A 23,911-nucleotide genomic window follows, 5' to 3' on the forward strand; every position below is an offset into this window, starting at 1 on the left:
TATTGCTAGATAGTATTTCACTTTATGATATATCATTATTTAACCATTTCCCTATTCATTTAGATTGTTTCTAATTTTTCAGTAAAGCAAATAATGCTACAATGTATAAATGTCTAAATATGTACATATATCTTCTTTTTTTTTTTTTGAGACAGAGTCTCGCTCTGTCACCCAGGCTGGAGTGCAGAGTGGTGCAATCTCGGCTCACTGCAACCTCTGCCTCCTGAGTTTAAGCAATTCTCTACCTTAGCCTCCCGAGTAGTTGGGATTACAGGCGCCTACCACCATGCCCAACTAATTTTTGTATTTTTAGTAGAGATGGGGTTTCATCATCTTGGCCACGCTTGTCTTGAACTCCTCACCTCGTGATCCACCCGCCTCAGCTTCCCAAAGTGCTGAGATTACAGCCAAACATGTACATATATCTTCTAAATTCTGCAGATATTTTCAGAGTCTCAGAAATGGGATAGTTAGCTTCTTAGCCCTAAAGAACAAAACCTGAGGCAAAGCTCCCAAGCTAAGGAATTCTTGGGAAGTAAGATCCCAGTATATGAAGGATGAGAGTAAAAGGGAGGTGTGGCGGGAGAGGAGGAAACCAAACAAAAGATGGCACTAGCTTGACTGACCTAAGTCACATGGAACGTTTTCCAGTCAGGTTACAGTTCAATGTACCTCAGAACCAGCAGAAAAGGAAGAAAGAAAAAAGGAATCATCTGCCAGTCTTTTCCTATCTCCTGCCTATCCTTGGGCAAAGTTTGCCTCTTGAACTTCTGGGCTTGCTACGTAATTCCTTCAAGCAGATACTGAGGATAGAGCTTCCACCACATTTGTCCCCCATCTCCTGAGCCCAGAAGCAGGAGGAGTCAAAGCCTCCATGAGTCTGGTTGGACAGGAGGTCCTACTGAAGTGGGTCCTCACACCAAAGGAGGCTAAGGCGGCTGCTGATTTAAGGAGGCAAAGAAACTGTATCCTAGAAGACTGCTGCCAATTTACACTCCACTAAAGATGCGCGACTGGGCTTATTTTCTCATGCTTTGCCAACAAGCCTTCTAATTCTATCTTTCAGATAAGGAGTAGTATATACTGTTTTATCTTACATTTCTTGATTATTAATGAGGTTGAACATCTTTCCCTGTTTACTGGCACTTGTTATTTCTCCTAGAGACAGATTATTTTTACAAATTTCTCACCCTTCCATTATGAGTCTATCAACTACAAGATTCTGTTAATCTCAGTTCTGACCTATTTCCAAAAATTACTTCAGGTTGCCCCTAAATCAGATATTTAAGGCTATCAGTTAGCTTAAATATAGTACCATAAAAACCTTTGATGGTATTCTTTCCATAGATACAAAAGAGAAAGACAAGGCAAAAACATGACAACTGCCTTACCATAGTTTCCAGAATTACATTTTGTAGGGTCAGGGAAACTTTGACATTTAAGAAAAATGTGCAATTCCACCCAGTTTTCCACATGTCTTCAACTTGTACACAGAATGCTTCAGTATCAAACAGAACAACACCTGCTTGCCATCACCTCTAACTATACATCAACCAAGGTACATTGCCAATGCTCATTCAAATTTATTTTATTACTACAGGGTTTTGACCATAAGATAATCATGCTTAACAATACACAGTCTTTTTCCATAAAAGGATACACATTAAGAAATTCAGACCCAAATTTGTAATAAGATCTCTTTTTCCTCTTAGGCTCCTTTTACCTGTCAAGAATTACCCTGATTTTTTGTTTTAGATTTCATTCCGGATTATACTCAAAGGTCAACCCATCACCTAATTCTCCCCCTTTTCATCTTTGCCAGACTCCAAGAATACAAAGTCCAACAAACACTGGTAGTTTTGAAAGTAAAGCTGTAAAGTTAGTAATATTTTTGGTCTTGAATTAGAAATTGTGTCAAGTAACTAGAAGTCCTATTTGGCATGCTTTGTAAAGAAAATAAAATCGCATTGCCTCAAGAAGAAGGGTACTCTATAGTGAGCCTAAAATAATACAGTAATTCTGAAAGTGTTTTAAATCCAGGCCTTTAAAAACATTTTCGAAACTGAATTAATTTTCAACTTGGTTAATAAAATCTAATTCATGCAGCTGACAGATTCAATATAGATGAAGAAAATAATTTTCCAACTCTAAATTAAAGGAATATGAGTTAGACAACTAAATCGATCCCATAAGAATCAAGATTTGCCATGGTACAGCCACATAAGGGAAATGTATTAATGTTTCCCTCTGAATAATTCCTCTACAATTTCAACCTGGTCATTTATTCAGCATAGCCTACCACATGCAGGTTATCATTCACTAATATCTTCAGCAACACTAACATTGCATCCCATTTATTTTTTGGTAGCACATTAATAAAATACTTGCCTCAGTTAAGTATTATATTTGATATAATAAAAATTTATATTTGCATTGCACTCTACAGTTTATAATGTTTTCTACATATATAATTTGAATGAATTATAATCTTCCTTCACAACTTTAAAGCATAATATGCTATTAATCTCCAAAAGCAAATTATGTCAAATATAGTAAGATTTTAACAATAAAAGACTAATAGAAAGAAATTAACCTACTGTTCCCTTTTTACCTTGCTCCAAAACAATTGTACATTAACATTGTTGGTTCACTTTTCCAATTTAAGCTGTTAAAAAATGCATACTAAATTTCCCTATATTGTATTTCAATCAATTGCCTAAGCTGAGACTAGTGTAATACATAAAGCAAACGATCATAAATTTCTTAAAAAACATAAAATCAAAGACACCCAACACCTAAAAATAAAGATTTAAAAAAAGCAAAAAACAAACAAACAAAAAACCCCACAAACCATGAAAAGAGTTACATGAAATTCCAGCTGATCAGTTAGTTAAACAGTCTATTCTGAACAGACTTACTCTTTACTCTCTAAACTGATATTAAGATTACAACCATGTACCAGAATCATCTTGGTCTAGTCTTTTCATTTTATGTTTTCTTATAAATTATGGAGCTATGGGAAAAAAGTCAATCACCTTTCGACGTTTGACTGCAAAAGCACTACTTAGAATAGCAATGATCTGAGTAATTTAAATACAGGACTCTGCATGAAATGAGGGCTATCTGCAAAACAGCACACACTTAAACTAGGGCATATATTACAATATTTCAAACAGTGCCTGGAACATCTCAAGCCTCCCATGATTCTATGATCACACAGTTGACAAGGAACTCTAGAATACAGAAAAATTTTTGCTAAACACCTAGAAAAGACAACAACAGTTTTAACTATTTGCATATAAACAAGTGCTACATCTATATTTCATCATATCCAGGCATTAAGAGGTCACTTTGTTTGTGCTCACAAAAAGTATTTTTTTAAATATATAAAGTTGAATTGATTTTTAAAGCACATAATTAAAATGTATTTAAGACCAAATTCCACTGTGTGAAGATGAGTAAAAATACTTAACTGCTGAATTTCATTGATGAAATAAAGCCATCCCTTAATAGAAAAATCCTGTTTTGTAAAGTTTCAGAACTTTTTGTATTACCCTGTGAATATAACTCAAATAGAAATCTGCAACTTAAGAATTTTTTGTTCTGCTCATTTTACAATTGTTATTTCCTTGTTCCTAAGTGATGCAAATAATTAAAAGTTTATCTGTTGGTCAGGTGTAGTGGCTCACTCTTGTAATCCCAGTACTTTGGGAGGCTGAGATGGGCAGATCTCTTGACCTCAGGAGTTCGAGGCCAGCCTGGACAACATGGCAAAACTACGTCTCTACAAAAAAGTACAAAAGCTAGCTAAGCGTGGTGGCATGCACCTGTAGCACCAGCTACTAGAGAGGCTGAGGTGGGAGGATCACCTGAGCCTGGAGAGGTCAAGGCTGCAGCGAGCCATCATTGTGCCACTGCACCCCAGCCTGGGCACACAGAGTGAGGCTCTCTGGTTTTTTTTTTTTTTGAGATGGAGTTTCGCTCGTTACCCAGGCTGGAGTGCAATGGCACAATCTCAGCTCACTGCAACCTCCGCCTCCTAGGTTCAAGCAATTCTCCCGCCTCAGCCTCCCGAGTAGCTGGGACTACAGGCGTGCGCCACCATGCCCAGCTAATTTTTGTATTTTTAGTACAGACGGGGTTTCACCATGTTGACCAGGATGGTCTCGATCTCTTGACCTTGTGATCCACCTGCCTCGGCTCCGAAAGTGCTGGGATTATAGGCATGAGCCACCGTGCCCGGCCAGAGTGAGACTCTTACGAAAAAAAGAGTTTATCTGTCAACTTGGAAGGAGATATATATTAGTATGTGTTCATGCTGCTGATAAAAATATACCTGAGACTGGGAAGAAAAAGAAGTTTAATTTGACTTACAGTTCCACATGACTGGGGAGGCCTCAAAATCATGGCAGGGTGTGAAAGGCACTTCTTACATGGCAGCAGCAAGAGAAAAATGAAGAAGCAAAATCGAAAACCTCTGATAAGCTCATCACATCTCGTGAGACTTATTCACTATTATGAGACTAGCACAAGAAAAACTGGCCCCCATGATTCAATTACCTCCCCCTGGGTCTCTCCCACAACACATGGGAATTCTGGGAGATAGAATTCTAGTTGAGATTTGGGTGGGGACACAGCCAAACCATATCAAGATAACTGGCACTTCACTCTTTCCTAATAGGCATAAGTTAATAAATTTTAAAACTCCATATTTAAACATAAAAATGATCAAACAAAAACCAAGTATGGTTGGTATAGCAAATTATTCAAAATACATGGTCTTCGGCCTCAACAGAGATTTATACCAATGAGTTTCCTTAAAAATGTCTCTCCCATACATGCATGCACAGATGTTTATAAACAAAGAAAAATGTTTCTCTCTCTAATAACTAAAGTTAGGTGTTTAATGGTATTATTTCTTTTTTTTTTTTTTTTTTTTTTTTTTTTTTTTTTTTTGAGATGGAGTCTCGCTCTTGTTACCCAGGCTGGAGTGCAATGGCGCGATCTCGGCTCACCGCAACCTCCGCCTCCTGGGTTCAGGCAATTCTCCTGCCTCAGCTTCCTGAGTAGCTGGGATTACAGGCACGCGCCACCATGCCCAGCTAATTTTTTTGTATTAATAGAGACGGGGTTTCACAATGTTGATCAGGATGGTCTCGATCTCTCGACCTCGTGATCCACCCGCCTCGGCCTCCCAAAGTGCTGGGATTACAGGCTTGAGCCACCGCGCCCGGCCTAATGGTATTATTTCTAATGTTCTGAAATTTTTAGGTACATAGGTATGTATATATAGGGCAAAGCCAGACCTGAGGAGCTCCAAAATATCTTTGCTCTATCTTGGTCAGTCCCACTGCAGTGTCAAACTCCTCCTTTAAGTTAAGGCATCCTCTGCTGGGCCCATTTAGATAACAAATATATTAACTCTCCATTACTTCACAATTCAAGAGCTGATTTATAATGTTTAGGTGACATGTGGCCAAACACTATACTATGAATGAATGGAAGGTGGAGGGTGGAGGGGAGAGAGATCAACTTTCTTGGTAAACAGGAATGGCTCAGAGTATCAGAGGACAACAGCATTGTGATTTAGGGGAGACTGAGCTGAAGTACCCCATCAGGCATTCCTGGAAACTCTAAATGATAAAGCAAAAGGAGAGTAGTTGTTGTTCTAGAGAGAAACTTCCCCAATTTAAATTTCCATGGAAGACACCACAAACACAAAGGTAGGCTGGGTGGCTGTGTGGGGGGGAGTGCGGGGGTGTATATCATCAATAACTATAAAAAAATTCACAAACTCTAATTCAGTTTTTCAGAGTCATAGTCCAATAATACAATAATTGAACTGGATGATTTCATGTTACACTGATCAGCAGGAATTCTAAAGAAAGAAGCTTAAAGCTGAGTAATTTGGTATCTTGAGTTTACTAGGAAAAACATATTCTATAATACTTTAATTCTTTAAAAATTTAAGAAGACAACATACAATTAATCATTATTATTATAAGACTTCAGCAAGAATACAGCATTAGTTTATGCTAGGTAATACAGCAATAAATCTTAGCTGAACTGAATCTCAAAGGACAAATTAACACAGTCACCCCCTGGTTTTACAACACAAATAGATACAAAAACAAAGACTATACAGTACTCGGAAATATAGGCATCTAGTAGAAAACTACTGAAAAAAAGCATAGAATAATTCCATAGAATAAAACATATACAAGTGAAATGCTCCATGGACTATAAAAATTTCTAGGTAGAAAAAGCACAAAGATTAAGATAGTGGTAAAAATGGTTTAATCGACTATTGTATAAATACTAGATATTTTAAACATTTAGTCTCTCAATATGTAAAACTTTTATACGAGTGAAATTTGGCAGGCGTGGAGGGGAGGGCAGAGGGTGAGAAAAATCAACTTTAAAACATTTCTAAGTTTGTAATACAAAATTTTAATATCCTAAAATGTTAAGAATTTTAAAAACTGTAAAAAGAGATAAATCGCCCACTTTTTCATTTCAAAAAAATTGAAGCAATACAGATAGGATTATTTGGAATGCAAGTCAGTAATGTATGTATAAATAACTTTGCTGATTTTCAGGTTTATAATGTGTCTAATTTCTTGCTAATACCATCACTCCCTTTGCTATTGATATTGAATGGTACCTAACAACAGTAGCACAGGAAGATTAAACCTACACTTATGCACATGTACACATACACATAAACATACAAATTAACAAACCATCACCACCACCAAAGGTCTGGATTCACCTGATTAAAATATTTCTTATAACCTTTAACTTGTATTAAAACGTAATGTCCATATTAATATCTGCGTATACATATAACATATATATGTATATACATACACACACCCATAGTCAATACATAATAGGGTTAAAACTATGAAATTATAATATTCATTCCATGTTGAGATTTTGCTTCCCTGTATATCTAAAAGTAGTATTTCAAAATACTTCCAGAGACTACAAATTCTTATCAAATTCATTAGAGATTTTGGTTTCAGAATAAAGAATAAACAAGAGGCCGGGCGCAGTGGCTCACACCTGTAATCCCAGCACTTTGGGAGGCTGAGGCGGGCAGATCACGAGGTCAGAAGATCGAGACCAGCCTAGCTAATAGGATGAAACCCCGTCTCTACTAAAAATACAAAAAATTTGCAGGGCATGGTGGTGGGCGCCTGTAGTCCCAGCCACCCGGGAGGCAGAGGTTGCAGTGAGCCAAGATCACGCCACTGCACTCCAGCCAGAGTGAGACTCCACCTCAAAAAAAAAAAAAAATAAAGAAAGAAAAACTGGAAAGACCACTTTTCTATTCATTTACAATTTCCAATTTATTTATAATTCTGCTAATATTCACTTATATTCAGAGAGAATACAAGAAGAGATAACACTATGTTGTCAAAGTAGCACACAAAACCATAAAGCCATCCTGAAACACAGGTGGGGTGTATTTCTTCTTAAAAGGTTACAAAATGAAAGGTATATTAGAATAGCTTAAATATAGTTGAAATTTATACTTGCTTTTAAAAGAGTAGGCAGTCCTAGAAAAGAGTACCAGGCACCAATAAAATATGGCCAAACAGCTGAAATGTATTGTAAAGAAGTAGCATAAAACAAAATATATGTAAGAAGCTTAAAAAAATCTTCTAAAATGTGTTGTGCAATGTGGTGTGGAGAAAATAATTCAAGTATCTATGTTAAGCAAGTGTAGGGCCTCAAATTTTGCTTATGGACATTCTGGCTATGGGCTGGGTTACTTAACCTCTCTGAATCTTACTTAGTTTCCTCGTTTGTAAGAGGGAAATTATTTTCTCTACAACATTGTTAAAAGGACTAACTGAGACTAATAGAATCTTTCTAGCTTTTTACCTAAAAACTTTATATCTACTAAATATATTAGAATAGAAATAATACATTCTTTAAGTCTATGTTATATAATTTGACCTACTTCTGTACTAGCATATTTTTAAAATAAACGGAGAATAAAAAATTATCTTCCTTCACTAGATTTCAAATCCAAATCAACAGACTTCCAGGATCTACATTTAAAAAGATCTAGTGTTGTCTCCCTGTAATTTACTGTCCAATTGTGACACTTTCTACATGTCCCTTTCAGTGATTCTGGGTTTTTTTTGTTTTGTTTTTTTGAGACGGAGTCTCACTCGGTCACCCAGGCTGGAGTGCAGTGAGTGGCACAATCTCGGCTCACTGCAACCTCTACCTCCTGGGTTCAAGAGATTCTCCTGCTTCAGCCTCCCGAGTAGCTGAGATTACGGGCGCGTGCCACCACGCCCAGCTAATTTTTTGTATTTTTAGTAGAGATGGGGTTTCATCACGTTGATCAGTCTGGTCTTAAACTCCTGACCTCGTGATTCACCCACCTCAACTTCCCAAAATGCTGGGATTACAGGCATGAGCCACGGCGTCCAGCCCTTTCAGGTTTTTTGTGGGAAGGAAAGGAGTTGAAGTTAACATGTATATAGAAAAATGTACATATTTTAAGTGGATTTTCATAAACTGAATATGAAACCAACACCCAGATTTAAAAATCTATTAAGCCAGCATCCAGATCAAGAAGTACAGTATTAACAGCATTCAAACTGAGTGGGTTTTGAGAGTAAAAGGTGGCACTATTTTAACAGCCTAAATGAGATATAATTGACATATAATAACTGTGCATATTTAAATTCTATAGTTTGATGAGTTTTGACATATACTGGTGAAACCACTGCCACAGTCAAGATGATGAACATATACAGCCATCATCTCAGAAAGTTTCCTTGTGCTTTGTAACCCCTCCTGTTCATTCCCACTTCATATCCCCAGGCAGCCCCTGATCTGGTTTCTGTTAATGCAGTTTCCATTTTCTAGAATTTTGTTTATTTATTTTTTGACATGGGGTCTCATTCTGTGGCCCAGGTTGGAGTGCAGTGGCAAAATCACAGTTCACTGTAGCCTCAACATCCTGGGCTCAAGCAATCCTCCCATCTCAACCTCCTGAGCAACTGGGACCACAGGCATACACCACCACACTCAGGTAATTTTTTATTTTTTGTAGAGATGAGGTCTTGCTATATTGCCCAGGCTGGTCTTGAACTCTTAGGCCCAAGCAATCCTCCTATCCCGGCCTCCCAAGGTGCTGGGACTACAGGCATGAGCCTGTTATCTACATCAACAGTTTGGTCCTATTTAGTATTCCACTGTATAGATATACCATAATTTGTTTAGCCATTCTCCTGCTGATGGAAATTTGGTTTCCAGTTGGGTGTTATTATAAATAAAGTTCCTATGAACATTCACGTAAAAAAATAAAGTAAAATGACCCAGTGTTTACCATAGGACAGAAAAATGATACAACACCTAGAAAGAGTGGGTGGGGCACTTTTCATTTTCCCTTTTACTTAAATCAACATCACAGGTTATTAAGAGTTTCACGAAATTTTTTATCAAATATATTAGAATTCAACCTTAGGAAAAACAGGGTAACTGGAAGATAACATTTTTTTGTGTCTAGGTACTCAGGTATATATTATGGCTAGGGAAAATAGCGAAACAAAGAAGTATTAAATACCAAAATCAGAATCTGGTTCCAATGCAACCCAATCCCACCAATATCAAAGAAAAGACTAGAAGTTTATTTCCAGGTAAAATCATCTGAGATCTCCGACGCAAACTATGTTGTTATTTAAAGACAGAATGTGAGGCCAAAAAGCATTCACAAATTCATTTAATTTGTATCATTAACTCATTTATGCCAGAGTTTGAAAATTTTTGTGTGAAAAATCAAACCTTGGCAATGACCTTGAGCAGTAGGACATAAATAACTCCCACAAGCTTTGCATTCCAATAATAGAACACTAGGCATAAATGGGTTAAATTATCTTTAAAACAAGAATGAAGTTGTCACTCAAAGGTTTTTGCCTATGCACACATACAGGCTAATACAGTGCTTCTTTTCTCAACTGACAAGTATCACAAAAGAAAATTTAAAAGTATACTTGGCAAATAAAACAAGAAAACTCAGCCAGGTGCAGTGGCTCATGCCTATAATCCCAGCACTCTGGGAGGCCAAGGCGGTAGGATCACCTGAGATCGGGAGTTGGAGACCATCCTAGCCAACATGGTGAAACCCCATCTCAATGAAAACTACAAAAATTAGTGTCAAGTGTCTGTAATCCCAGCTACTTAGGAGGCTGAGGCAGGAGAATTGCTTGAACCTGGGAGTTGGAGGTTGCTGAGATTAGGCCATTGCGCTCTAGCCTAGGTAACAGAGAGAGACACTGTCTCAAACAAACAAAAAAAAACAAAAAAACCCACAAACACACAAACACACACACACACGAAAACTCAAAAACTCAAGTAAATGGATGGAAGAAATGTGAAAGTATTCAATGATTTTATCAGAATATATCCATTCACCAGTTCCTCTCTGAAGCTAAGCAAAACATTATACCATATAATGTTTTATATAACATTATACCATATAATGTTTTATATAACATTATACCCCCTTATCCACAGGGTATGCATTTTAAGATCCCTAGTAGATGCCTGCAACTGTAGACACTACAGAACCCTATATGTACTAGGTTTTTTCCTTTACAGGAACAGGTAATGGATACAGCTTGACAAAGGGATGTACAGAGTGGGACAAGAGAGATTTCATCACAATATGGTGTGCAATTTAAAACTTATGAACTGTTTACTTCTGGAATTTTCCACTTAATATTTTTGGACCACTGTTGACCTCAGGTGACTGAAACCCCTCAGAAAGCTAAACTACAGATCAGGGAGGATTGTCTTACATTTCTAAACCACAAACAGGGACCACTGATTAACACATACACGCATATAACAGCATACATATAAGCATTAAGAATCCAGTTCCTAAACATTGCTTAACTCTTCATAAAGTCAGTAGGGTAGATCATTTAATGTTTTTACTAAGACATCATGCTTTTCTGTATTGAAAACTACCTCTATGTGGAGGTTAATAAATTTAGCCCAAAATATATTCAATCTCTGTTCCTAATAACAAAACACGTCATAATAGAGTTTACCATTAGAACAAATGTATTTTCAGTAGAAAAATAATCTCCTTATAATTTAAAAAATAGATAAAATGTAGTTCTAATTCTTAATTCCCAACAGAAATATTTTATTAAAATCAAGAAAGAAACTATTTCTAGATTACTTATTTAGCTACAGCTTTAAAATCATAATTCAATTAATCTACTGTGTAACTGTTTATTTGCAAAAAGCTTATCCTGCTCTAATGCACAGATAAAGTATTTTCTCTTGCAGAAATAAGAAGTCTTAAGAAGTCTGCAAGCTGGTTGAAGCAGTGTGCATCTGCAGTCCCGGCTACTTGGAAGGATGAGTCAGGAGGATCACTTGTGTCCAGGAGTTCAGATCTAGCCTAGACAACATAGTGAGACTCCATCTCTTTGGAAAAAAAAAAAAATTATTTTGCAAAAGAAAATTTTAGTTGCACAGGATACTAATGTTCTCTAAGTTTTCTAATAAATTTATGTCACCATATGATGCTTATTTTTCTTAACTTACATGGATTGAATAGGAAAACAAAATCATTTTTAGTTCTAATCTATTATCCCAATAGTACAACATTTTGGGATGTAAAGATAAGATGATCTTTATTGAAATTATTATAATTTTCATTAAAACATATTTCATTTATTAAGTACAGTTAAAAATAAAACCTTATCGGCCGGGCGCGGTGGCTCAAGCCTGTAATCCCAGTACTTTGGGAGGCCGAGGCGGGTGGATCACGAGGTCAAGAGATCGAGACCATCCTGGTCAACATGGTGAAACCCCGTCTCTACTAATACAAAAAATTAGCTGGGCACGGTGGCGCGTGCCTGTAATCCCAGCTACTCAGGAGGCTGAGGCAGGAGAATTGCCTGAACCCAGGAGGCGGAGATTGCGGTGAGCCGAGATCGCGCCATTGCGCTCCAGCCTGGGTATCAAGAGCGAAACTCCGTCTCAAAAAAATAAATAAATAAATAAATAAAAATAATAAAACCTTATCATTCTTATTGTGTGTCTATTAGGGAAACACACAAAATAAGGACAATTCAAGTGTATTTAGTTTCACAGAAAAATCACAGTAACTTTAAATTGTGAAACACTGCCCTCTATAGTCCACTGACTTAAACAACAATTCAATTTATAAAACTTAGAACAATATAATCTAGACAAGGAATTTGGACTTTCTGCCTTGTTCCTGAAGCATAATATTTCTGCTCTATAAATCTCTTTTTTAAAAAGAATTTTATACTAGAGAAGTGCCTATTTCAATTATCCATTCAGCTGGGCACACTGGCTCACGCCTGAAACACCAGCACTTTGAGGCCCAGGTGAGAGGATCACTTGAGCCCAGGTGTTCAAGACCAGCCTGGCAACAAGCAAGACCCCATCTCCACCAAAGAAAAAGAAAAAGAAAATTAGCTGGTGTGATGGCACACACCTGTAGTCCCAGTTACTCAGGAAGCCAAGGTGGGAGGATCACTGGAGCCCAGGAATTTGAGGCTGCAATGAGCAAGGATTGTGCCACTGCACTACAGCCTGGGCAACACAGCAAGACCTTGTCTCTAAAAACAAATAAAATATTCATCAATTTCTTTTAAAGTATCTTCTCTCAAAAAATCCATACTTGCATGCTTATTACAGCACTATTCACAATAGCAACGATGAAAAGTCAATCTTAACACCTATCACAGATGAAAGGATAAAGAAAATGTGGTATACATACACAATAAAATATTACTTGGCTATAAAAAAGAATGAAATCATGTTATTTGCAGAAACATGGATGGAACTGCAGGTCATTATCTTAAGTGAAATAAACCAGATACAAATATCACATGTTCTCATTTATATGCATGAGCTAAAAAATTTGATCACATACATGCAGGTAGAGAGTAGAAAGATAACAGAGTGGGAGGGATGAATAGGGGAAAGAGGGGAAAATGAAGTGGGTTAATGGGTATAAACATACAGTAAGAAAGAAGAAATAAATCCAATGTTTGATAGCAGAGCAGAGTGACTACAGTTGACAAAAAGATACAGATACCCCTGCCTGACTTGATTAGTATGCATTATATACATGTAACAAAATTTCACGCGTCCTCCATATATTTGTAAGAAAATACAAGCAGTCTGGCAGGTGCGCCTGTAATCCCAGCACTTTGAGGCTGAGGCAGGTGGATTACTTGAGTCCAGGAGTCAGAGACCGGCCCGGGCAACACGGCAAAACCCCGTTTCTACTAAAAATACAAAAAACTAGCCAAGTGTAGTGACACACACCTGTAGTCCCAGGTATTTGGGAGGCTGAGGTGGGAGGATGGCTTGAGCTCGGGAGGCAGAGGATGATGTGAGCAGAGACCACACCACTGCACTCCAGCCTGGATGATAGAGCCAGACCCTGTCTTAAAATCAAAGAAAAAAGAAAATACAAGCAGTCTGATAGTACTGGAATCTAAAATAAAAGATGAAGAGGGATAAAAGGTGAACCTCAAGTGTGAATATAAACCAGATTATGGTGGACTTTGTATGTGATGCTAATTTAATTTAGCCTGTAAGTAAAGGCGAACCACTTTTAAATGGGGAAAACATGGTCAGATATATATTTAGATAAGTCATTTCTGAAGCAATGTAGAGGACAGAATTGAGAGGGACCTCATTCAAAACAAGGAGAATACAGGAGAAATTGCAACAGCCTAGGCAAGAGATGATGATATACTAAGACAGAGGCAGTAGGGGTAGAAAGAAAGTGAGAGATGTAGAGTACTTAGAAGATAACTAGTGACACCTGGTAACTAACTAAATAGGTCACTAAGAAAAAGCAGTAAGAGTTCTTCCTTTTCAATCCGCCATCTGCGGTAGAGACGCCACCAAAATGCAGATTTTCGTGAAAACCCTCCTGGGGAATATCACCCTTGAGGTTGAATCCTTGGATACGATAGAAAATGTAAAGGCCAAGATCCAGGATAAGGAAGGAATTCCTCCTGATCAGGAGAGACTGATCTTTGCTGGCAAGCAACTGGAAGATGGAAGTGCTTTGACTACAACATTCAAAAGGAGTTTAGTCTTCATCTTGTGTCGAGACTTCATGGTGGTGCTAAGAAAAGGAAGAAGTCTTACACCACTCCCAAGAAGAATAGACACAAAAGAAGGAAGGTTAAGCTGGCTGTCCTGAAATATTATAAGGTGGATGAGAATGGCAAAATTAGTCGCCTTCGTTGAAAGTGCCCTTCTGATGACTGGTGCTGGAGTGCTTATGGCAAGCCACTTTGACAGACATTATTGTGGCAAATGTTGTCTGATTTACTGCTTTAACAAACCAGAAGACAAGTAACTGTATGAGTTAATAAAAGACATGAACTAAAAAAAAGAAAAAGAAAAAGCAGTAAGAAAAGATTCAGGGATCACTGCTAGGTTTCTCACTTGAATAAACTCAGAATAAGGCAGTACCATTAAATAAGAAATGAAGGAGCAGAAAGCATCTGAAGGCAGGGTAAGGGGATAGAGAGTTGATGAGTTCTATTTTAAACTTGTTGAGTTTGAAGTGCCAATGCATCACTAAACAGAAATGCTCAGTAAGCATTTCAGCACATAAAACTAAAAGCCAAAAAGGCAGAGTTCTTCAAATCAAGTGTAGCTTGTAGATGTACTTGATTAGGCTCACATTATGTTTAACTAAAAAAAAAACAGAAGATTTCACTTAAAAATTGAGATTTCCTATCAGATCTGGCAACTGAGCATTCATGGCAGTAACTGGCTGAGCTAACGTCCAATTCCCCTCTTTAAATAGGGCATGCACTTCACTTCAAACCAAAGCCTCAGGATTCTCTCTATATAAATCAAAACCCACTTCATTCACTTATGTTAATGGCCTGGCCCATGAAGGCACTTGTTTGTTTGTTTTTGATCTTTTTTGTGACCGTGGTCTAAAAACTGTAAGCCCTGATCAGGATCACAGGAAAGATCAGGGCTAAAAAATAAATTTAGAATCAATATAGGCTGTGTTAAAACTGCAAGAATGATAGGGAGAGACACAGTTTTGAAAATCATCAACAGAGTCTCAATCTTGGGGTAAAACAATATTTAATCATGCAGATTTTGTGCTTTATAATATTCCTATCACCTTAAAAGTTGTCTTTACCATATTCAAATCTTAATTCAAAACTCACTTTCCCTGCATATATTTTAATCTCTTCAGCAACACTGTTAGTCTTTAACCATAAATGCTGAGTTTTCTATTTCTTTCTTGGTAGTTTTTTTCAGAAATTGCTAATAGTATTCTACATATCTATATGCTCTAAAAATGCAAATTGCATTGAATAAAGTAATCTCCTTATACTGAGCATAAATTATACCCTAGAACTTGGAGAAACAAAAGAACCAGAAGAAGGCTGGAAATACACCCTATGAGAGAAATGTATTAATGTTATTTACCCTGGAAAAGAGAATTAGAAGGAAATTAGAATAATCTAGGTACCCTCTATAGCATGGCCCTGTGCTAAATTTTATAGGTGGTAAATAGTAATACAAAGGCAAATCTGACACAGTCCTTGCCTTGAAGAGTCTATGGCTGGATGGGGTACTATCAAGTTCAACAGTCAGGTGAATTTCTTTCTGAGATGAGAGTTTTAATACATGAGAAAATATAACTTAATAACTACTCTCTAGCATAAGGCAGCTAGAGAACCTCAATTTAATACCCCATAGGCAGCAAAAATTAAATATGAATAACAAGAAAAAAGTCAAAGGTAAGTTTTTGTCAAAAATAAACATATCTGTCTAGTTATTTTTTAAAACATAAATTCTAAAAGTTACGACTGCCTTCACAGGTAAGTATATACAACAGGTATAAATTTATCTACTCTTTCAATAATTTTTGTAAGTAACAGATAACTAGATGATGTTACAAAAACCACAGATGAATAGTAGCAAATTTTGCAAAAGGCTAGATGGATACTGGACAGCTAGACAATCACTTATTTAGCTGCTGGAACAAAAGAAAAGAGTGTCAGTTTTCCCATCTATGCTATTTATCTCCACGGACAACACACAAATACAATAACAATGGATGCTGGACTAAACATCATCAGAACAGTGAGGTGAAGAGAAATGAAATTAATAAGATTTCGAGTAAATATAAAAGTTTTAAAGATCTAAGAGGTTTAAAAAAAAAAAAAAAGCAAGAGAGAAAGCCAAGGTATTAACAATACCACTGAAATACATAGAAAGCACTAGAACTTCCCGAGAATAGAACTGCATTTATTTATAATGAACTTTGCTCCCTCTGGTGGTCACTAAAGGTTTTACTAGGTGTGACTAGAAATGGAGGCAGAGGACAAAGAGCAGGGGAATTGAGGAAATTAAGTTAATTTTCATCTATGTATCAGACAAACGTTCAATTTTCAAAGAAAACCTTTTTTAAAAGAAGAATTTAGAGCTTGCTGTTATGGAGGTAGCTCCGCAGGATTACAGAAATAATCACAAGTGAAAAGATACTTCCAGGGAATAGGACTGAATGAGTGTATGAGGGAATGAGTGGGGCAAGGTACTTGTTTTAGAAGTTTCATTTTATACTCTTCCACACTGTTTGAATTTTTGTTTCTACAAGCCTCTATTATTTTCATTAAATTATTATTTAGTGGACAATGTGGAGAAATACCTATGTCTTTTTACAAGTTTACAATCAGTATATTTTGCTTCTCTGAATTCAGAGTAAAGGCCACAATCCTTACAGTAGGCTACACCATGTGCCCAACTCTGCCTCATTTTCTGTCTCTGCCCCTCATTCTCATACGCATTCAGTCCTCGTTGCAGTTTCCAGAGCACACCAGGCATGATCCTACTTTAGAGGCGTGTACTGGCTGTTTCCTCAATACGCAATGTTCTTCCCCAATTTTTTCACTTAATTTAAATCTATGCTCAATGTTGCTTTTTCAGTGAGCCTCCCCGACCATCTTATTTTAAATTAAGAAGGTACCCCTATCTCCTGTGTGCCCTTATCCTTCTTCCCTGCTTTCTCTCCATAGTATTAATCACTTTCTAAGACACTACATTTACTAACACCTATAATATTTCTTACTTTATTACTTATCTCTGTTCGACTGTAAGTTTCCTAAGAGCAGGGGTTGTTCTGCTATGTTCGGTGCTAAATCCCCAACCCCTAGAACTAAAACTTGCACACAGCAAGTATAAAATTAATGTGTGAAATAAATGACTGACTAGTATAAATAATACCTTAATATATGATAGAAAAAAGAAAAAAATGCCTCATTTTATATTTGGTTCAATATAAAATGGTAATCTATTATAGCTTAGGATAAATTTTAATTATATATGTAAAATACATACTATTAATATTTTAATCAGTGAGATCTGGAGAGAGATCATTAATGTCATTAATGGGCTGCTTTTGTTTTTGTCTAATGTATATGACTAAAATACCAAACACACTCAAAATTTAATCATTCTACTATTAGTTCTTAAAAGCCATGTATAATAGGACTCAAAAGAAACAGTACTCATGCATCTTGGAACAAGAATCTTCTCCAAAGAGCTATGGAAAATATCAGGTATTATCTGGGAATTATGAAAAAAATACCTAATTCTTTAATTTGGAAAATGTTATCTTCTAGAACTATTAATATTTATCAGGGATAAAAACATACCTTTTTGTCCAGAGTGGAAAATACATTAAAATTACTACAAGACTTACAGTTTGGTGGTCCTGCTTTACATGGTAACATTATTTACAAGCAAGGAAGCCACTTCAGAACAGGGTTACTTCGTGGCTCAGGGCACTCACATTAAAGAAAACATTACCCGGCCGGGCGCGGTGGCTCACGCCTGTAATCCCAGCACTTTGGGAGGCCGAGGCGGGTGGATCACGAGGTCAAGAGATCGAGACCATCCTGGTCAACAGATCGAGACCATCCTGGTCAACATGGTGAAACCCCGTCTCTACTAAAAATACAAAAAATTAGCTGGGCATGGTGGCGCATGCCTGTAATCCCAGCTACTCGGGAGGCTGAGGCAGGAGAATTGCCTGAACCCAGGAGGCGGAGGTTGCGGTGAGCCGAGATCGCGCCATTGCACTCCAGCCTGGGTAACAAGAGCGAAACTCCGTCTCAAAAAAAAAAAAAAAAAAAAAAAAAAAAAAGAAAACATTACCCTTCCATGTGATCAATGAGTCACTTAAGTAGTCAAATAAACAAGGTGACTGGGATGCAGTTATTTTCCAATTTCACCTAAGTTTTTACAAAACTGTCTATTATTTGTCAAAACTCATTGAATTACATAATGTTTGGACATTTCATTATACATAAATTTTGCCAAAGACTCCTATAGAGAACTTTATTGGTATATTTTCTTTTCACAGTAGTATAGGTTAGAAATTCTGAAACTATTTTCTGCATATTCTAGACTTAAGCAAATGAGTAACTATGTTGAGGATACTGGGAGCCAGGGTTCTTCTGTTGGAGAAAGGAGTTTTAAATATGAAAGAGGGAAGGCTAGCATATACCCTGTAGTGTTGGGTTGGAATTAGAGGAATGAATATAAACTTATGGTTTTTAGTATATAAGTAGATAAATATATAAATACTGAGATAGGATATATATGTGTGAGAGTTACATATTAATATACGTCTGTACATGTCTGTGTCTATATATATAAATACTGAGATAGGATATATGTGTGAGAGTTACATATTAATATACGGCTGTACATGTCTGTGTCTATATGTATTCAACACGTGTATCTATGCATATGTATACATACATATATATGCATATATATACAAAAGTGTGTGTATCTATAGATACATGTATTTGAGGGTATGTAATTTTAGGTCTGTCTTCTGAGAGGGCCTAGAAGCAATGACACTCCAGCAGCAATGAACATACCCTAGCAACTAGACCTGGGTTTCTAAATACTATCCTCCACTAAAGAACCAAAGAGAAGCTGCCAATTCCAAGGACAGAGCAGGGAAAACATCAGATAAGTCTGTGTAGTGGGTTGAATTGTGTCTCCCAGAAAGGTATGCCCAAATCTTAATCCCAAGTAGCTGTCAATGAGACCTTAATTGGAAATAGGATCTTTGCAGATGTAAGTTAAAATGAGGTTATACTGGATTGGGGTGGGCCCTAAATTCAATTACTGATGTCTACAAAAAAAAAAAAAAAAAAAAAGAGGGAGATTTGGACACAGAAACATAGGGAAGGCGGCCATGTGAAGACAGAGGCTAAGAATGGAGCTAAGCTGTCACAGGCCAAACAATGCCTGGGGCCACCATAAGCTGGAAGAGGCAAGGAATGATGCTTCCCTACAACCTTCACAGGGAGCATGGCTCTGCTAACACCTTATTCCAACGCCTCCACAACTTTAACAGAATAATTTTCTGTTATTTTAAACCACAAAGTACTCATCTGTGTTACTTTACTACGGCACCCCTAGGAAACTAATACCGCTTGAAATGTCTTGTGCCAAGAAGTAAGAAAATGCTCAAGAATGATGAGGACTGTGAGATATGGCAAAGTTTCTCTTCAAACAGCCTAGTCAACCTTTTATTCTTTAATTCCCAGTCCTCCCCCCATCCCCTGTTCTTCTCCTTTTCTTGTTTCTGACTTTACTACATGCCCAGGCATGCCACAGCACCAGCAGCATTATCAGCACCAGCTCACATTCCTTTCTTTATTTAAAAAAAGACTAGCTCTGTAGTTCGAATCGCTGCAGATGACCCCTTCCTCCTCTCCCCTCTCCCATCATGCATCCACCTTATCTAACAAAGTTTAAATGTTTGGCCAATCAAGTCTAGTTTAAATTATGCAGTCCGAACCTAGCCAATAAAGACAAGACACAAAGGCAGGAGTCGCGTTAGGAATAAAAACTTCTACTCTCCTTTGTTCAAAATGCTCTCGTAACAACCAGCCATACAGGAGGCACCCTTCTGCACAAAAGTAAATTTGCTTTGCTATGAAATCCTTTGTCTAAGTGCTCAATTTTCCTTACAACTCCAAGTCTTATTTCTAACAGGGACATACAAAAAAGGACATATAAGCCATCTTGAAAAAGCTCCAAGTAGCCAAATAAATACTTTTAATGAATTATACCCCACTGAATAAAATAGAAATCCATGAGTTTATACCAATATAAATACAGGAGCCATCTTGAAGGGACTCCCAGTAGCCAAAAAAACAATTTTAATGGATTATACCCCACTGAATAAAATAAAAATCCATGAATCTAAACTAATATAAACACATGAACGTTGAGAGAGGCAATCTACCATGAGCCCTGAGTGTCCCTACACATTCTTGTTCAATAGACCAGGCCCTGACCATTCTTTATCTGGGCCATTTCTCAGGATTGTGTGTGCAGGAAGCCATCCACAGGGATAAGGTAACATCTCTCCATCCCCTGACAACAATCAAGCTTGCTTCCACCTGCTAAAAAAGTGGTCAATCCCCATAACTCAGTGTTCCTTCCCTATAGCACAATCCAACATATGTAAGAATCCAGCTAGGACCACCTGTGTCATCCCTGTGGGACTTAAGGGACACAAAAAAATCAATGCAAACCAAATGAAGCTCATACAGTTTGCCATGCCATGAATAATAAAGTCCTTTGGCTCTGACCCAAGAGTCTTGTGCCTTCTGCCAGCATCTAAGAAACAGTAACAGCCTAACTTACCAGCTTGCAGCTAGCATAAAATCTCAGACCTTTCACAGTTCTTGACAATGAATAAATAAATAAATGGAAGGAAAGTTCTCAACAATAAATAAATTAAAAATGAGTGGAAATGGAAAGTCCATCCTTACAGAGGAATGCTAAATAATAAATGAGGAAAAAGTTATGGAGGTTAAAAAATAATTCACTCCCAGCACTTTGGGAGGCCGAGGCGGGTGGATCACGAGGTCAAGAGATCGAGACCATCCTGGTCAACATGGTGAAACCTCGTCTCTACTAAAAATGCAAAAAAATTAGCTGGGCATGGTGGCGCGTGCCTGTAATCCCAGCTACTCAGGAGGCTGAGGCAGGAGAATTGCCTGAACCCAGGAGGCAGAGGTTGCGGTGAGCCGAGATCGCGCCATTGCACTCCAGCCTGGGTAACAAGAGCGAAACTCCGTCTCAAAAAATAATAATAATAATAATTCACAAATATTAAAACTAGTGGGTGAAATCTGACTAGGAAAAGGATATTTACATAGTTTCAAACTGTCTCCCCACAAAATATTCATTCATTAATTACAAAAGGAATCAACTTCCCATTAATTACAAAGGGAAAAACAGGAACTTCACAGCAGAGAAATCTGGCAGACACCACCTTACCCAAGTGATCAAAGTTAACATCCCAATATTGGGACAAACAGATATCATGTACCTCCTGGTATGATGTGCTGAGAAGCACACAGTTGTGTGGTATTCTTTCTAAAAATGTATAATCTAAATCTAATTATAAGGAAACATCAGGCAAACCCAAAATAAGGGACATTCTACAAAACAACTGGCCCCTAATTTTCAAAAGTATCACAGGCAAGAAAGGGAAAAAAAAGGCTGAGAAACTGCTCCATTAAAGGAGACTAAAGAGACAGGACAACTAAATGTGATACAGGACCCTGAATTAGAAGATAAATTAGCATTTTAACAATAACCATGAAGGGCATTATTAAGGACATTATCATTATAATGATAAATGTGAATATGGACTATAGAGTTGACAATACTAAATCAATGTTAAAATTCCTGATTTTGATCACTGGAGTATACTTATAACAGTAGCCCCCCTTTATCCACAGTTTCACTTTCCACGGTTTCAGTTACTCACTGTTAAAATATGAAATGGAAAATTCCAGAAATAAACCATTCCTAAGTTTTCAACTGTGCACCATTCTGGGCAGTGTGATGAAATTTCACACCATCTCACGCCCTCCACCCCAACCCACTCCATCCTGCCTAGAACAGAAATCATCCTTTTGTCTAGCCAGTGTCGTCACACTGTATATACTACCAGCCCATTAGTCACTTAGTTCCCTTCAAGGTTATCAGATTGACTGGCCGCTGTCACGGTATCATGTTTGTGTTCAAGTAACCATGATTTTACTTAATAATGGCCCAAAAGTACAAGAGTAGTAATACTGGCAATTCAGTGCGCCACAGAGAAGCCATAACTTGCTTCTTTTAGGTGAAATGTGGAAAGTTCTCAAGAAAAAAATAGTATGATGAGGTTGCTAAGATCTATAGCAAGAACAAATCTTCTATCCATGAAATTGTGAAGGAAAAAAAGCTTGTACTAGTTTTCCTGTCACACCTGAAACTACAAAAGTTACAGCATAATGCAACATAACTACTTAGGAAGAAAAAAACATTTACTTTGGGGACTGAAGACAGGAACAGAAACATTTTCCAACTGACAGCAATCAGGTTAGTACCAGCCACAGTTTCAGGTACTCACTGGGGGTCTTCGAATGGATCCCCTGAGGATAAGTGGGGACCACTGCATAAGAAAAGGTTCTTTTTCGTAGGGAAAAAACCCTGAGTCGGTGATAAAGGAACATGACTTCTCCAACTTATCTCAAACAATTTGGAAAAAATGTATTTATTCGTGTGTGTGTGTGTGTGTGTGTGTGTGTGTGTGTGTTATATACATGTGTGTCTATATGAAAAGAAAGAGAATGATAACACAAATACAACTAGTGGTGAATCTAGATAAAGGCCTTACAAAAGTTCCTTATATTATTCAAAATTAAAAAAAAAAAAAAATCAAAAAAAAACCTTACACTCCCCCCAAAGGCAAAATAATTGCCTTGATTATAGTAGACACTGAACAACATATTCTTGAGATAAGATGAAACCTATAACAGAAAACATAGTCATTTTTAAAGCTGAATTTTAAAGCATTGTTTTATACCTCAAGGTACCACAGAGCTTTGATTAAAATGATAGCTACCTTGAATTTTTTACACATATTCTTAAGTTTACACCTTACAGATATATTTCCAGGATCAGCTCTAAAACAGAGAGCAGAGTGGTTAACAGGGCTCTGGACTCATATAAGCATAGGCCTAAATCCCAGTGCCATCATTTGTTGGCCGGCACTTTTTTTTTTTTTTTTTTTTTTTTGAGATGGGGTCTTGCTCTGTCACCTAGGCTGGAGTGCAGTGGTGCAACCACAGCTGACTGCAACCTTGAACTCCTGGGCTCAATGGATCCTCCCATCTCAGCCTCCCAGGTAGCTGAGACTACAGGTGCACAACACTGTGTCCAGCTAATTTTGTTTGTTTGTTTTAAACAGAGATAGGGTCTTGCTTTGTTGCCCGGGGGCTCTCAAATTCCTGGCCTCAAGTGATCCTCCTGCCTCAGCCTCCCAAAGTGTTGGAATTAAAGGAGTGAGTCACCACTTACCTTCGCTGGCTAATTTCAGGCAAGTTACTAAATCTCTCTGAGCCTGAATTTCCTCATTTTAAAAATACATATTATAATACTTTCTAACTGAGAAGACTTTTTGTGATGATATCAAAGAACAATACATGAAAAGAACTCAGCACATTCAGGCCGGGTGTGGTGGCTCATGACTGTAATCCCAGCTGCTCAGGAAGCTGAGGCTGGAGAAATCCTTGAATCTGGGAGGTGGAGGTTGCAGTGAGCCAAGATTGTGCCACTGTACTCCAGCCTGGGTAATAGAGAGAGACTTCATCTCAGAAAAAAAAAAAAAAAAAAAAAACTCAGCACATTCAGAATGAGTGTTCTTATTTTTTTTTTAAGAATATCAAAAGAAAAGTATTATTTAACCTAAAAGATAATGAACTAAATGCCACATCTCTTCTGACATGGAGTCTATGATCTGCCT

The 23,911-nt window shown here is 37.4% G+C and overlaps 1 protein-coding gene across 2 annotated transcripts in view; it reads right to left on the minus strand.

The window, feature by feature from the left end:
• The window catches only part of ACBD6 (acyl-CoA binding domain containing 6), a 199,516-nt gene that overhangs the window by 163,547 nt on the left and 12,058 nt on the right, over nt 1–23,911 (minus strand). The window contains exon 4 of one of the 2 annotated variants that reach the window (XM_064370379.1): nt 4,375–4,428. The exons of the other annotated variant lie outside the window; for it this stretch is intronic. Within the exon in view, the coding sequence (XP_064226449.1) occupies nt 4,375–4,428 (54 nt within the window). The remainder of the gene's footprint in view (nt 1–4,374; nt 4,429–23,911) is intronic. 2 annotated transcript variants of the gene reach the window in all.

Source organism: Aotus nancymaae, unplaced genomic scaffold, assembly GCF_030222135.1.
Source record: "Aotus nancymaae isolate 86718 unplaced genomic scaffold, 86718_ANA_hifiasm-v0.15.2.pri h1tg000108l, whole genome shotgun sequence".
Classification (NCBI taxonomy): domain Eukaryota; kingdom Metazoa; phylum Chordata; class Mammalia; order Primates; family Aotidae; genus Aotus; species Aotus nancymaae.